This window comes from Apis mellifera, linkage group LG12 (assembly GCF_003254395.2).
Source record: "Apis mellifera strain DH4 linkage group LG12, Amel_HAv3.1, whole genome shotgun sequence".
Taxonomy (NCBI): domain Eukaryota; kingdom Metazoa; phylum Arthropoda; class Insecta; order Hymenoptera; family Apidae; genus Apis; species Apis mellifera.
In genome coordinates, this window is record NC_037649.1 from 10,079,542 (window position 1) to 10,093,791 (window position 14,250).

At 29.5% G+C, this 14,250-nt stretch overlaps 2 protein-coding genes across 10 annotated transcripts; both read left to right on the plus strand.

Moving 5' to 3' along the window:
- The first annotated feature begins 22 nt into the window (after window positions 1-22).
- Window positions 23-1,708, plus strand: LOC102654012 (transcription elongation factor 1 homolog). The gene is made up of 2 exons (XM_006566914.3): window positions 23-1,018; window positions 1,108-1,708. The coding sequence occupies exons 1-2, from the start codon at window positions 903-905 to the stop codon at window positions 1,238-1,240; spliced, it is 249 nt and encodes an 82-aa protein (XP_006566977.1). The 5' UTR covers window positions 23-902; the 3' UTR covers window positions 1,241-1,708.
- Window positions 1,709-1,988: 280 nt separating this feature from the next.
- On the plus strand, window positions 1,989-13,698 carry LOC413753. Of its 9 annotated transcripts, none has more exons than XM_026444270.1 (7): window positions 1,989-2,549; window positions 3,389-3,871; window positions 4,012-9,470; window positions 9,540-10,401; window positions 10,533-10,907; window positions 10,991-12,619; window positions 12,695-13,698. In XM_026444270.1, exons 2-7 carry the CDS (start codon window positions 3,475-3,477, stop codon window positions 12,946-12,948), a joined length of 8,976 nt encoding a protein of 2,991 aa, XP_026300055.1. In that variant the 5' UTR covers window positions 1,989-2,549; window positions 3,389-3,474; the 3' UTR covers window positions 12,949-13,698. The 9 variants fall into 9 exon arrangements, with proteins under 9 accessions (XP_026300055.1, XP_026300054.1, XP_026300057.1 ...); XM_026444269.1 differs by having other exon boundaries at window positions 3,399-3,871; XM_026444272.1 differs by having other exon boundaries at window positions 1,989-2,329; window positions 3,399-3,871.
- The last annotated feature ends 552 nt before the right edge of the window (window positions 13,699-14,250 follow it).

Below are 14,250 nucleotides of genomic sequence, written 5' to 3' on the forward strand. Positions count from 1 at the left end.
TTGATTACTTTTTATAATATGATTATTATTTTATTAGTATTAATATATATTTAAAATATGATATAACTGATGTATAACTATATATATATAAGTTTAGTAATTTTCTATCAAAGTTGACAAATATCGGGACAAAATGGTTGCCATTGACGTAAGAAAATAGCAAAATGGGGGAATTGCAGAAGAATAATACTTCCGTTAATATTCTTCGTGACTTGTGTAGTTTTTTCTCCCACTTAACTTATCTTATTTTATATAACTTATCTTATTTTACTTGCATATTTTGATATATTTAAATAATTAAAAATATTTAATTATTCATTTATAATAACTATTAATTGTGATTTGTTATATATAATAATTTATTAATTTGATTACTTTTTATAATATGATTATTATTTTATTAGTATTAATATATATTTAAAATATGATATAACTGATGTATAACTATATATATATATATAAGTTTAGTAATTTTCTATCAAAGTTAACAAATATCGGGACAAAATGGTTGCCATTGACGTAAGAAAGTAGCAAAATAGGGGAATTGCAGAAGAATAATACTTCCGTTTTTAATATTCTTCGTGACTTGTGTAGTTTTTTCTCCCACTTAACGGGACATCGTTTCCCCCACTCTTTATTACTTTTGCCTCGCAACTGAAAAGCTGTATTTCAGTCAAGCTTTAGTTGAAGCTTATATTCGCTAAACACGACGCTTTTATAGCGTAAGAGCTTTTATAGCCTTTATAAATAATATCAAAACTTGATATAATCTTGGAATAATATATATTAAATGTGAATCAGTATATATTAAATGTGAATCAGTATATATTAAATGTGAAAAACATTTAATAAAAAACATTTATTATATATATTTTATATATATTTATTATATTTTTTATATAATGGGTCGAAGAAAAAGTAAAAGAAAGCCCCCAAGTAAAAAAAAAGCAATTCAACCATTAGACACACAATTTAATTGTCCATTTTGTAATCATGAAAAATCATGTGAGGTTAAGATGTACGTTGAGTTAAAATATTATAATAATTTTATCGCTAATTTTTATATTTATATTGTTTGAATTAAAATTTTTATCTTTTTAATTACAGGGATAAATCAAGAAATACTGCAAGAATTACATGTAGAGTTTGTTTAGAAGATTTTCAAACAACAATCAATCTACTTTCAGAACCTTTAGATGTATACAATGATTGGATTGATGCATGTGAAAGTGCAAATTGAAAATTATTTCGATGTTTAATTCAAATTTATTATCGATAATCAAATTATTATTGATAGATTTATTTATTTCTTCCTTTTACTAAATTGTAAACATTTTATAACACAATGAATATTAAATTGTACACAACGCATAAGTAAGATACTTTGCTATATACTTATATATTAATGAAAAGATATCTATAATTCTGTAAATTTAATATTTTATTAGTTTAAAATAATACAACTTTATATATGTCTTATTACAGTATAGTATATACAGTAAGTTACTAATTTTAATTATATGATATTCATATAATTATATATGTTAGTTTTTTATATTATTCATATTATAAAAATAACAAAAGTAATAAATGTAATTGTAATAACCTATGTATGTAAAAAGGAAATATGTAATATTTTTTAGTAAATGTTTTTATCATACATAAATTATGTTATAAAATAATAATAAATAAAAAATTTTTATTATAATGTTTTGTGTATTACTAATTACCTATCAACCTAAATTATTGATCGTAATTTTAAATATATATATTATTATTATTAAGTTTACTGAGTAATAATATGTTTTAAATATAAAATTCTGAATAATAAAAAAATACAGGACTAATCACACTAATGTTTCTATATGTTTCTAAATAAGTATTCTTTATTTTAAAATTATTTTAAATATTATGATTACTGTTTTACGAAAGATTTAATTAAAAGTAGATAAAAAAATAAAAAGTTTAAATTCAAAATGAAATTATGTCGTTCCCTCGCAAATACTCAGCGGATGTGTTTCATAGCGCAGTCAAGATGGCGTTCCACCGAGTGAAATTACTTGTTAGAAAAAGTATGTGAAAAAAAATGCCGCGGAAAGCTTGAGAACGACGCGTGCGAGTTTAAGTCTTAAGTGAAGTTTCGGTGACACAATAAATCCTTGTGGTTTCGCCATGCATTTTAGATGAAAAGAATTCAAATGTCAGAATAGAAATGATGCATGTATTAACCCAAGTGACAAGGTTTGTTCGCTGATCTTCGGACATTGCGGAGAACCGTGATCGTCGAGCGGCGAACAACGACGCTATGGCGTCCATCGGACGTGTGTATGTGTGTGTCATTATTTTTAATCCGCAATTAACGGCTAATTAAGCAGTCGTAACTGTGGATCACAAGTAGAATTCAATGCGTGTGAAATTCGCGTTACCGGTTGTTAAACGCGACTTCCTAGTGTTAGTCGTCGAACCGGATCGGTTTATGCAAAAATAAACATTCTGGATTGCTTTCATTTGCCCTGTTTGACAGCTCCTAATCTAAATTACTTGGAACAGTATGAATATTTTATTTCGATTTCTTTGATTATTCATTGTCACAAACTAAATTGTGCTTCTGCTATGATTCTCTCATTAAAGAGTATGGCACAAATTGTTACTATTAGAATTTATTCGTGAGCTCGAGAATGTGATTAAACTGATTTTTCAACAAGTGTGCTTAATTGCAAGTGTTTATAATTCATAGCTTATATATTATTTTCGAATATTTTTTTTTTAAATTTCTTTATAATATATCAGTGCATGCAATTTCTCATGTAAACATTTCAAATTCATATAATAATTTATATAATATTTTCTGTTCTAATATTTAAATATTTCAGTTTTAATGATTGAATTTTTATTTGTATTGCTTTGTATGTAATAAGAAAAACTTTGTTTATATGCTTTATTTTTATTTAAAATATAAATGTATCATTGCATATCTGCATTATTTGAAATATAATTATATGTAATATAGCAATGTATTCCATAAATATGTAAATTTATTTTACTTTATTATATTTTATTATTTTAAAATTGAAAATTTAATATCATATATTTAATAATTAATATCATTATATATATAATTATAATATCATATTATAATTATCATATTTAATTTATATTAAAAATATATAGTATAAGGTGCAATATCTTTATTTTGTATATGAATTTTTAATTTATATTATTTATACATTATTCATTAGTTTAAAACTTTTTTCAATATTTTTTTAAAATGATTTATAAATATATCAAATTATTTTTGATATGAAATTTATGAAGGAATACATTTCTTATTGCAGGCATAAAAAATTGAATAGATAATGTAAGTGATATAAAAATAACTAATTGTTAGTGTTATACAGGAAAGTGACAAGACATTCCATGATTTCATATAAAATTTTAGTTAAATATATTGTGACTTAATGAACTTTTCACATCATGTCAAATAGTTTGGACAGTTTTTTAACACGTATTGGGGATGTCACTATAGAACGTGTGACTCCTCGTTCAGGCCCTAAGCCTAATGAAACAATAATGTCAACTGAAACTGCAACAAATACAAATATGAATAATATAGAGTCTCAAACAGGAAATGATGAAAGTTCAGAGGAATCTAGTAGTGAAACATCTGATGGAGAACATGATAAGAAAAATGATACGTTACAGTCAGAGGAAATAGAAGAAATACGTTCAGAAGGATCAGGAGACGATATGGATTTAGATGAAACAATTGATTCACAAATTGGTGTACGAGCAGAATCAGAACGGCATCATTCTCAAGCTGAAGAGGATGATGAAGAGCCAGTTAATATATTAGATACTTTACCATTAGAAGGTTTGTATTATGTTATTATTTTTTAATTATTTTTTTAATTTAATTGAATGGAAATTTATATTATATAATATTTCATTAATATTAATAATAATAATTATTGAATTTAATATCATATTAATAATTAAATCTTCTGTAAAAAGGAGCCCCAATTGAGGGTCAAGAAGTATCTGAAGCAGATTTACTTGGAAAATCAATTTCAAAAGATACAGATGATGAAGGAAGCATAGGACATGAAAATGACAAACATGAAGGTCATTCTATGGAAGAAGAAAGTACAGAAAGTAACAAGAGGCATGCTGATTCAGAACATTCTGATACAGTTAAAAAGAAGCAGAAAAAAGATGATGGAACTGAAGGATCTACATCAGAATGTGAAACAAAAACAGAAAAGAAATTAGCAAATATGAGAAGAAATATTCGAGAAGTTATGGATGAAACTCAACTTGATGAAGCTACTTTATCAGCTCAAAGGCAAGAGATGGAGCGTCTTCGGAGAGTACAAGAACAGCAAAGAATAATTCGTGAAGTTCAACGGCAAATAGCAATAAATAGACAAAATAATAAAACACAAACAAGAGTAATCAGTCTATTACAAGGTAAACAAAATCAAGCAGGTACTACTATTTCACAATCATCTCCATCTGCTCCAGTTCGTTTACCAAATACAGTGCTTCTTAAAGTAAATTCCGGATCTGGAACTGGATCTCAAACTACTTCTAGTATGCAAACAAATCAAATACAAAGAAGATCTGTAGAAGGATCTCGATGGCAAAAAGGTAGAGGTGTTTATCAAGGAGCACAAACATCAATTTCACGAGTTGCAAATCGTCCTAGTGGCCCTAATATGTTACAACAAAGAATTCGAATGATGACTCCTTCTGTAAGCATATCTCCTGTAGTTCCTAAAAAGGAACCTATGGATAGATCTGAATATTATTCAGATTCTGAAATCTCAGATATAGAAGCTGAAGAAGCTTTACGTGAAAAACAAATACATACTGTTAAAAAAGTATCAGCTGGACCAAAGTCTCAAAAAACAGCTAAAGGCAAAGATGTTGTTACAATATCTAGTTCTAGCGAAAGTTCAGATGATGATTGCATAGTTTTAAGTGATCCAAGTGGTGGAGAAGATACAGACAACGAAGATGATCCATCCAATTCTGGTATGCATACTAATGATAGATATAACATTCCAGATGAACATGGTAGAGTGTTAATAAATGTGGGTCATCCTGAAACAGAACCTGATGTATTTTTAGCTCCACAGGTAGCACGTATTATTAAACCTCATCAAATTGGTGGTATTCGTTTTCTTTATGATAATATTGTTGAAAGTATTGAAAGATTTAAAACTAGCTCTGGTTTTGGTTGTATTCTTGCTCACAGTATGGGTTTGGGAAAAACACTTCAAGTCGCTAGTTTCTGCGATATTTTTTTCCGATGTACTACTTCTAAAACAGTCTTATGTATTATGCCTATTAATACATTGCAAAATTGGTTAACAGAATTTAATATGTGGTTGCCATACGAAGATCCTAATGTTCCAGAAAAACATAGCAAAGGTTCATGTATTAAATCAGAATCTATTATGGAGCTTAAACAAGAAGTTAAAGATGAAAGTGGGAATCAAAGTGATATATCAAATATGTCAAGTATGTCAAATATATCAAGGCCTATTAGTACAGAATCAGCCCATCGTTTTGGACAAGAAAGTACATCTCAATCTATAAATATTATGCCAGAAAATCCATATCTTCATCAAGGATATGAAACGCATAACATGTTACCTAGTTATGTACAAGATAATATGTTAAATAAAAATATATCAGATTCGCAAGTACATATAAATGAAAATTATCATAATGATATTTCACAAAATACAATATATAATGCAAATGCTAATCCAATGTCTACATTTGATTCAATGAAATCAGAAGTAAATTGTCATGGCATGCAACAAAGATCAAATATGCCAGATACAAAGTTTGGAGTGGAAAATCAAAATTCTAATAATATATATTCTGGTTTAGAAAATCGATCACAAACTTCCATATATCCAAGTATGGAAGCTCGAAATCCTAATACTTTATATCATGGAGTAGAAAGTCATCATTCTGTACCTATGTATCCTAATTATGATAATTCTACTAATTCTTTCTCTAATTATTCAAATCGATCAACTCAAGAATCAGATCAAGATCCAAGAAAAGATTGTTTTAAAAATACTTTATCTTCTATAAATTCAGAAATTAATGTAAAGAAAGAACCAGAAGAAACAGTTAAAAAAGAAGAAAATGCTTGTACAACAAAAGAGGAAACAATAAGCGAAGAGAAAAAGGAAATTGAAAAAATTAAAACTCCATTTATTGTAGATGCTCCTATTGGTGTGGAAGTAAGACCACGACATTTTCGTTTGCATATCTTAAATGATTCTCATAAAACTATGGCAGCAAGAGCTAAAATAATTCAAGATTGGCAAATAGGAGGTGGAGTTTTATTAATTGGATATGAACTATATAGACAATTATCTTTAAAAAAGCCAAACAAAGCAAAAAGAAAACGTGGACAACCTTTCAAAGATACTGTTGATGTTGAAGAAGAAGATAAAAATAAAGGATTATTAGATGAAATGCATACAGCTTTAGTTAATCCAGGTCCTGATTTAGTTATATGTGATGAAGGTCATAGAATAAAAAATTCCCATGCTAGTATTAGTATGGCTCTGAAACAAATGCGCACAAAACGTAGAATAGTATTAACTGGATATCCATTACAAAATAATCTTTTAGAATATTGGTGCATGGTTGATTTTGTAAGACCTAATTATTTGGGAACTAAAAGTGAATTTTGTAATATGTTTGAGAGACCAATTCAGAATGGTCAATGTATTGATTCAACACCACAAGATATACGTTTAATGAGATATCGTGCACACGTATTACATGCTTTATTAGAAGGTTTTGTACAAAGAAGATCTCATTCTGTATTACAAGTTTCTTTACCACGTAAAGAAGAATATATTCTTCTTGTTCGAATGACATCACATCAGCGTAAATTATATGATACCTTTATGAATCAAGTAGTAAAGACGCGTGCAGTACCTAATCCGCTAAAGGCTTTTGCAGTATGTTGTAAAATTTGGAATCATCCTGATATTTTATATCATTTTCTGCGTAAACGACAAGCAAATGAAGAAGATGATTTAGATTTAGAAGAAACAATTGGCGAAAAATCTACACCTGGAGGTAAACGTTCAAAAGCTCGGCAATCAAAAGGGGAAACTAAAAAAGGAAAGAAAACAAATACGACTATAAAAAATAAACCAGCAGCCAGTGTACAACCTAATGCTTCATCATCTAATACTGAAAATGTAGAGAATGATAATTCACATACTACTCCAAAACAGAATAATTATTCTAATTATCCACCTATGCCAATGAATAATTCAGGATATTCAAATTCTATATCACAAAATTCTTATCCTCATGGTTATCAGAATTATAGATCAAATGACCAAAATACATATTATAGAAATGATAATAGCCATGGAGAATATAATGAATTTTATAATAATCAAGGATCACAAAGATATGGAAATCAATCATTCCAAACATATACACAAACTCCAGGATATAATACATCGCAAAATTATTCTAATCAGTCACAAAATTATATACAAAACAATGAACAATCTACAAATAATCATTCTCAACGATATCCAACTGCTCCTTCCAATTCAGAATTTCGTTCAGATCAGAATCAAGGAAATAATTATGAAGTATCTGGAATGTATTCACGTCAATCTTATCCTTATCAAGATCATGGACGTAATTACGGATCAAATTTAAATCCAGGATCTAATAATTATTCTCAAGTTCCAAATCAATCTTCTTTTCAATCACAAATGCCAAATCAATCTGCAAACATGCCATTACCAGATTATTCTCCATATGCATCAAACCAGGCTCAAAATTATAATTCTGGAACAAATCAAACGAATACTATATATTCGCGAAATGAAAATCAATCATTACAAAATTCTACATTGGGATATAGTACAAATCAACAAGGACAAAATTCAACACCTCAAACGCCAAATGTTGCATATCTTCCAAGTCAACAAGGACAAAATACAACAACTGCTCAAAATCGTGGCTTTTCTCCAAATCAACAAAATCAGAATCTTCCTTTACAAAGTTCTTCTCATACTTATGGTAGTTCACAATCACAAAATATACCATTATCTAATCAATCTCACAATTATCCTACTCAAGTAAATTCAAATCCTTCATCACAAACATCACTTACTTTTAATCAACAATCTCCAACTCCTATGCCACAAAGTCAGTCTCATCCATATATGACAAATTCATCAAATCAAGCATCAATTTCACAAAATCAAATGCGTGGATATCCTACATCAACTCAGAATCAAATAAATGTACCACAAAATTCATCTTCATATCCTACTGGCCAATCAGCTTCAAATGCTCCCACTCAAACACATGGATATCCTCAAGATCAACAAGGATCAGTTGCTAATACACAAAATACTATGCATGGATATTCACATCTTGTATCTCCATCTACATCACAAAATCAACCTTATCCATCTAATATCCAAAATCAAACAGGAACCTCATCAAATGCAAATCATGCTTATGGTTCAAATCATCAAAGTTCAGCATCAATACCACCAGCTTCAACGCATAGATATAATACTTCTCAACAAGGACAAATTTCACAATCTCAGAATCAATCTCTTTCATATTCCCAAAATCAGCAAGCACCAACTTCTTTAAATCAAAATGATCAACTATATTCCAGACCAGATAATCAACAACAAACTCAAAATTATACATCAACAGCTAATACATCCCATGAATTTTCAACAGATCGTCAAAGTGGAGGTTCATCTACAAATCCTACAAATAATTATTCAGTAAATCAAACATCATCTCAAAATACTGTTTTATCAAATTATTCATCAGATAGTGCTCATCAAAATCAAGTAAATCAAATGAAAGGTTCAGAGGACTCTTATTGGCAAAGAAATTATTCTCAATCATTTCAATCTGATCAGTGTAATGATCCATATTATCGGGATGTAAATCCTAATGTAAATCGATATCAAAATAATTATTTTCCATCACAAAATTATCAAAATCAATCTTATGATTATAGTAATAATCATAATTCAGATACTAATACACGTACAGAGGATACAAAATGTCAATCTTCTACTCATATTCAAAATTCAGGATCTTCTGAAAAGAATAAAAATAATAAAGAAATGACATCAAGTGTTGGTGTGCAAAGTCAACCAATTCATCAAAATAATCTATCTACAAATTCAAATTATAATTCTGAATCAAATTGTCAAACTTCAGTTTCTAGATCTGTGCAAAGTCTTAATACATTGCATAGTCCTCGATTAAATCAAAATGATTTAATAAAAGAAGAGGAAAAAGACAAAGAAGATTTATTAGATAAAGATAAAGAAGACAAGTCTGATGATGAAGTTCTTACAAAAGATGAAGAAAAAGATAGTAAAAGTTCTCCAGGGGGAAAAGAAGATCCTGGAATTCCATACGATTGGGTAAATATTATAAATGAAAAATAAATAATATTAAAATACAATTAGCTGATTAATTCTCTTAATTTGCAGGCAACAGAATTGATGAAGGGTTATGTACCAGGATTGATTGATGCTTCTGCAAAAATGACAATTTTCTTTTGTATTTTGGAAGAAGCAATTAAACTTGGTGATCGTGTTTTAGCATTTTCTCAGTCATTATTTACATTGAATCTCATTGAAGATTTTTTAGCTAGAAATAGTTTAAAATATCCTGATGGGCAAACAGATGCTTGGATTAAAAATGTAAATTATTATCGTCTGGATGGTAGTACTAGCGCTTTAGAAAGAGAAAAACTCATTAATGAGTTTAATAATAATCCAAAAATTCATCTGTTTCTTGTTTCAACACGTGCTGGTTCACTCGGCATTAATCTTGTTGGCGCTAATCGTGCCATTGTATTTGATGCTTCTTGGAATCCTTGTCATGATACACAAGCTGTTTGTAGAGTGTATAGATATGGACAACAGAAACCTTGCTTTGTTTATCGTTTAGTTACTGACAATTGTTTAGAAAGAAAAATATATGATAGACAAATTAGTAAGCAAGGAATGGCTGATCGTGTGGTCGATCAATGTAATCCAGATGCCCATCTTTCTTTGAAAGAAGCAACTACATTATCTTGGGATTGGGAAGAAGATAGTCAAGTACAAGATTTTTCTCAAACAAAAGATAGTTATTCTGATGAAGTTATGCATCGGGTATTAGAACGTCATTCTTCATTATTAACAAAACAGCCTTTTCATCATGAGAGTCTTTTGGTCGATAGAAAAGATAAAAAACTTAGTCAAGCTGAAAAACGATTAGCTCGTCGTGGTTATGAACTTGAGAAAATGGCAGCCAATTGTTCTAGACCCAGTTATAATTATGTTCCTGGAAATACTGCTACACGGGGTACGATTGTTTCCAAAATTCAATTATTCAATTAATAAAATATATTTAAGTTGGTAATAAAAAATATAATAATTTAATAATAAAAATTTAGTAATAAAAATTTATGTATTTCTTATATTATATTATTATAGCAGGTGGATTACAAATTCGAGCAATTCGAGGTGGTGATAATAGTACTACTTCTAAACCAGTTGCTTCAGTTAGACCAATGCAGCAACGTGGTGCTGAAGGTTTGGGATCGCGTAGTGTAACAGGAAGTCGTTGGATACCAGCAGAAGTATGGCAAAGACAAGGAATGAGTGCACAAGAAATGACGTTACCGTTGGATGTTGTTATTCCTACGAATTCGCCTGATAAAGGTAGTATTGTATTGAAAGCTGGTCAACGAGTAATGGTGCTAAAAAGTCCAAAAGGCATTTATATGCAATTAGAATCTGGTAAAATTATTGCTATTCGAACGGCTCTTAAATTGAATCAACAAAAACGAGAGGAAGAACCTAAAAAAGGTATATTAATTTAATTAATTTTGATTTTATGCTTATAATTATTTTTTATTGGAGCAAAATTTTTTTTATTCCAATATTTATAGGTGTATCATCAATGACGCAAAGAAATTCAAAACCAGAAGTTGGATTTCCATTGAGAAATAATTCAGCCATATCCATAATACCAAAATCATCTTCAAGTAATCAAACAAGTGGGCGTTCGATTAATAAACCAGGAAATGGACCTAATTATAGGCCATTTGCTGACAAGGAAACTTCAAAAAGACCAAAACCTGTTGCTACAGCAACTGCTAAACCTTATATGAGTCATGTTAATTTAACTAATCAAGTTTCTCTATCAAGATTACCAAAAGTAAAACAGGAACCAGTAGATCATTCGACACTCGGAGAAAATTCAAATTCTTCGGATGGTCAAGTTAGAACTGAACAAAGAGTAGAAGAAGTCAGATTGGAGGATGTGGTTGCAGAAGTAAGTTCGAATACAGATTATAGTCCTCCTAATCATAATCGCGTAACCAATTCAGATACCGATACTGCTCTACAAAAATCATCTGAGGAAAATAATCAAGTATATACTTCGGATTCTGTAACTGCACAAAGTGTTCAAACGCAACATGATCAAGAAACAGAATTAACATCAAAAATAGATAAACAATGTTCTCCTCCAATTGAAAAGGAAATCATGAAAACAAGCGATACATTAACAAATTATGGGCATACTTTTCAAAATCAACAAGAAAAAAGAGATACATCTAATGATGAAATTATAATTGAAGATCCATCGCCGGTATCCTCTCAAATTCAAATACCATCGCAAATATCATCACAAATACCGCCACAAGTATCTCCACAAGTACAAGTATCACAGCCAATATCATCTCAGATACCATCTCAAGTACAATCACAAATATTATCTCAGATACCATCACAATTACCGTCACAGATATCATCACAGATATCTTCTCAGTTATCATCACAAGGACCACCACAAATACCATCTCAAGCATCATCACAAGTTGTAACACAACCAACACCATCTGGTTCACTACAACCGTTGTTAACACAACAATCTACACCATCGACTATGCAAATACCACCAACATCTACGTTACGAGGTGCAGAAGTTCCTAAAGATATAACAGATTCAACTATTGGCTCCTCTACTATATCTATATGTACTGGAACAAATACTATGACATCTCCGAAAACAGTAGAGCCAAGTATGCGTGAAACTTCTATACAAAGCGAACCTCCTAATGTTCCACAAGGTTACCCTTATGCTCAGTATCCACGATATTATGATTATAGTGATCCTCGATCACGATCATTATCTACTCCTTATGGTACATATTTCCCTGGTGTTCCACCTCATGCAGCAAATCCTAGATTACCAATGGATTCCACAAAAACTCAATCAGATTTAGGAAAATCTATAGAAGAAAGAACAATGATGAATGTGCCTCCTGCATATTCACAAGTATCTAATACTACTGCCAAAACATTAGCAAATACCACAGAAACGAAAGGTGCAGAAGCAATGGTAACTACAACAGTAGCTACTACTCCTACTAGAGATGAAGCGCACATACCCACTGCGTTTAGTCATCCTACGAGTAGTCGTTATCCTGGACCCTATCCACCAGGACCATATGATCCATATTCACAACATTATCCTCCAACACCCGGTTCGTCAGCAACTTATCCACCAGGTGGTAAGTTAAAAAAATTTTTTTTTTTCATCTATTTTTTATTTAAAATAAATATGTGTTGAAACTAAATTTATGAAGTAGGTGCTCCTGGATATCCAGCATATGGTGGACCAAGTTACAACACGGAATATGCTCGTATGTATACAGCGTTTCATGGTCCTCCTCCACCAGCAGATCCTTATATACATAGAGGTTATGCACCCCCTTCTTCGCATCCACCTAATTATTATCCTCCATTCCCACATCCACCACCTCCTTATCCCAATTATTCCTTTTTATCACCATATCCAAATCCCAATATGCCTAGCGAGCCACAACCACCTGCTCAGTAGGAAACTTAAGTGGTATTACGAAAAAATGATTAGTTTAATAATTTCATAAAATGTCGCATATTGCGAAAGTTCAAAGGCTGTCGCGATTCAGAAGCTTAATAGACTGAAGCTAAAACGCATTGATGTAAATATTTAGTCACAAGTATTGTATTAAGATAATAAATTTGCGCAGGTACTTTTTTTTTTAAAGTACCATTTATGTCATTATGGAAGGAGATTAGATAATCTCAATTAACTTTGAACTGTGCAATTTGTTGAAATGTTCAGAATATTTAGCCTTGACTGTCATGCCGTTTTACGATGCGTTTATTCGAGTAAATAACATGTTAGTGGTTACGAGTATAAATAATTTCTCGATTTAATATTCCATAGTTTCATGGAAGTATTTATATTTTTTTATAGCGTATGAATATTTTGATTTTACGAATTTTAAGTAAGAACTCTTAAAGTACAATTATAGCATTTGGAAATATTTTTGACTAGCATTTCTTATTTATTTTTATTATTTTTAATGACATAAAGATTAATGAACACAAATGATACTAGGAATATTGAATGAGAAATAATTTTGTACATTTTAAACGAATAATATAAAGAAGAAAGGAATGCTGTATACTATCATTTAGCTTTGCATAAATGCTATATTAATTTCATTTTTATATTTTGCAATGGAAAAAAGAGAAAACATTTGACTAATCACATTTTGATTAATCACATTTTGAATAATACTCAGAAACATATGAATTATAAGAAAAGAACAAAAATATATGCATAAAATTTTATACATCAGCATTCCATCTTCGGTTTTATATATACTGAAAATATCAATATACATCATTTTCTAAAATCGATTGAATTTTTGTTTTGTTAATCTTAGGAGAGTGATGGATATTTCTACATTATTTATAAAATGATATTATTTAAAAAATCGTTTAAAAAAAATAATTAATATTTTTTAAATAGTAATATATTTATATGATCTTAGAATTTAATATTTTTAATATATTTTGATTAAACTATTATATAAATACATATGATATTTTTTATTGTATAATTATTATATTATTCATACATCACTCTTCTGTGGAAATAAATTATAGTCTGCGCATCGTTATTTCGGTTTCTATAACTTCAATAATTAATCTTTAAACAATAAAATTAAACTCACCAACATTTACACCATATGCTCTGAATCTATATATCACCTCTGACTTTTTACATACATTATACATACAGTATTCACTTGGAACATTTAGCAGCCAGTATACAGTTTACAGCATCCTTAGCAAGTTGTATATGACT

Excerpts from the sequence above, each read along its gene's own strand:
- LOC102654012 (XM_006566914.3), top strand. The coding sequence starts at position 903 with ATGGGTCGAAGAAAAAGTAAAAGAAAGCCCCCAAGTAAAAAAAAAGCA. Across the intron at positions 1,019-1,107 it reads AAATCATGTGAGGTTAAGAT|GGATAAATCAAGAAATACTG; the intron begins GTACGTTGAGTT and ends TTTTAATTACAG.
- LOC413753 (XM_026444270.1), top strand. The coding sequence starts at position 3,475 with ATGTCAAATAGTTTGGACAGTTTTTTAACACGTATTGGGGATGTCACT. Across the intron at positions 9,471-9,539 it reads CTGGAATTCCATACGATTGG|GCAACAGAATTGATGAAGGG; the intron begins GTAAATATTATA and ends CTTAATTTGCAG. Across the intron at positions 12,620-12,694 it reads AGCAACTTATCCACCAGGTG|TAGGTGCTCCTGGATATCCA; the intron begins GTAAGTTAAAAA and ends AAATTTATGAAG.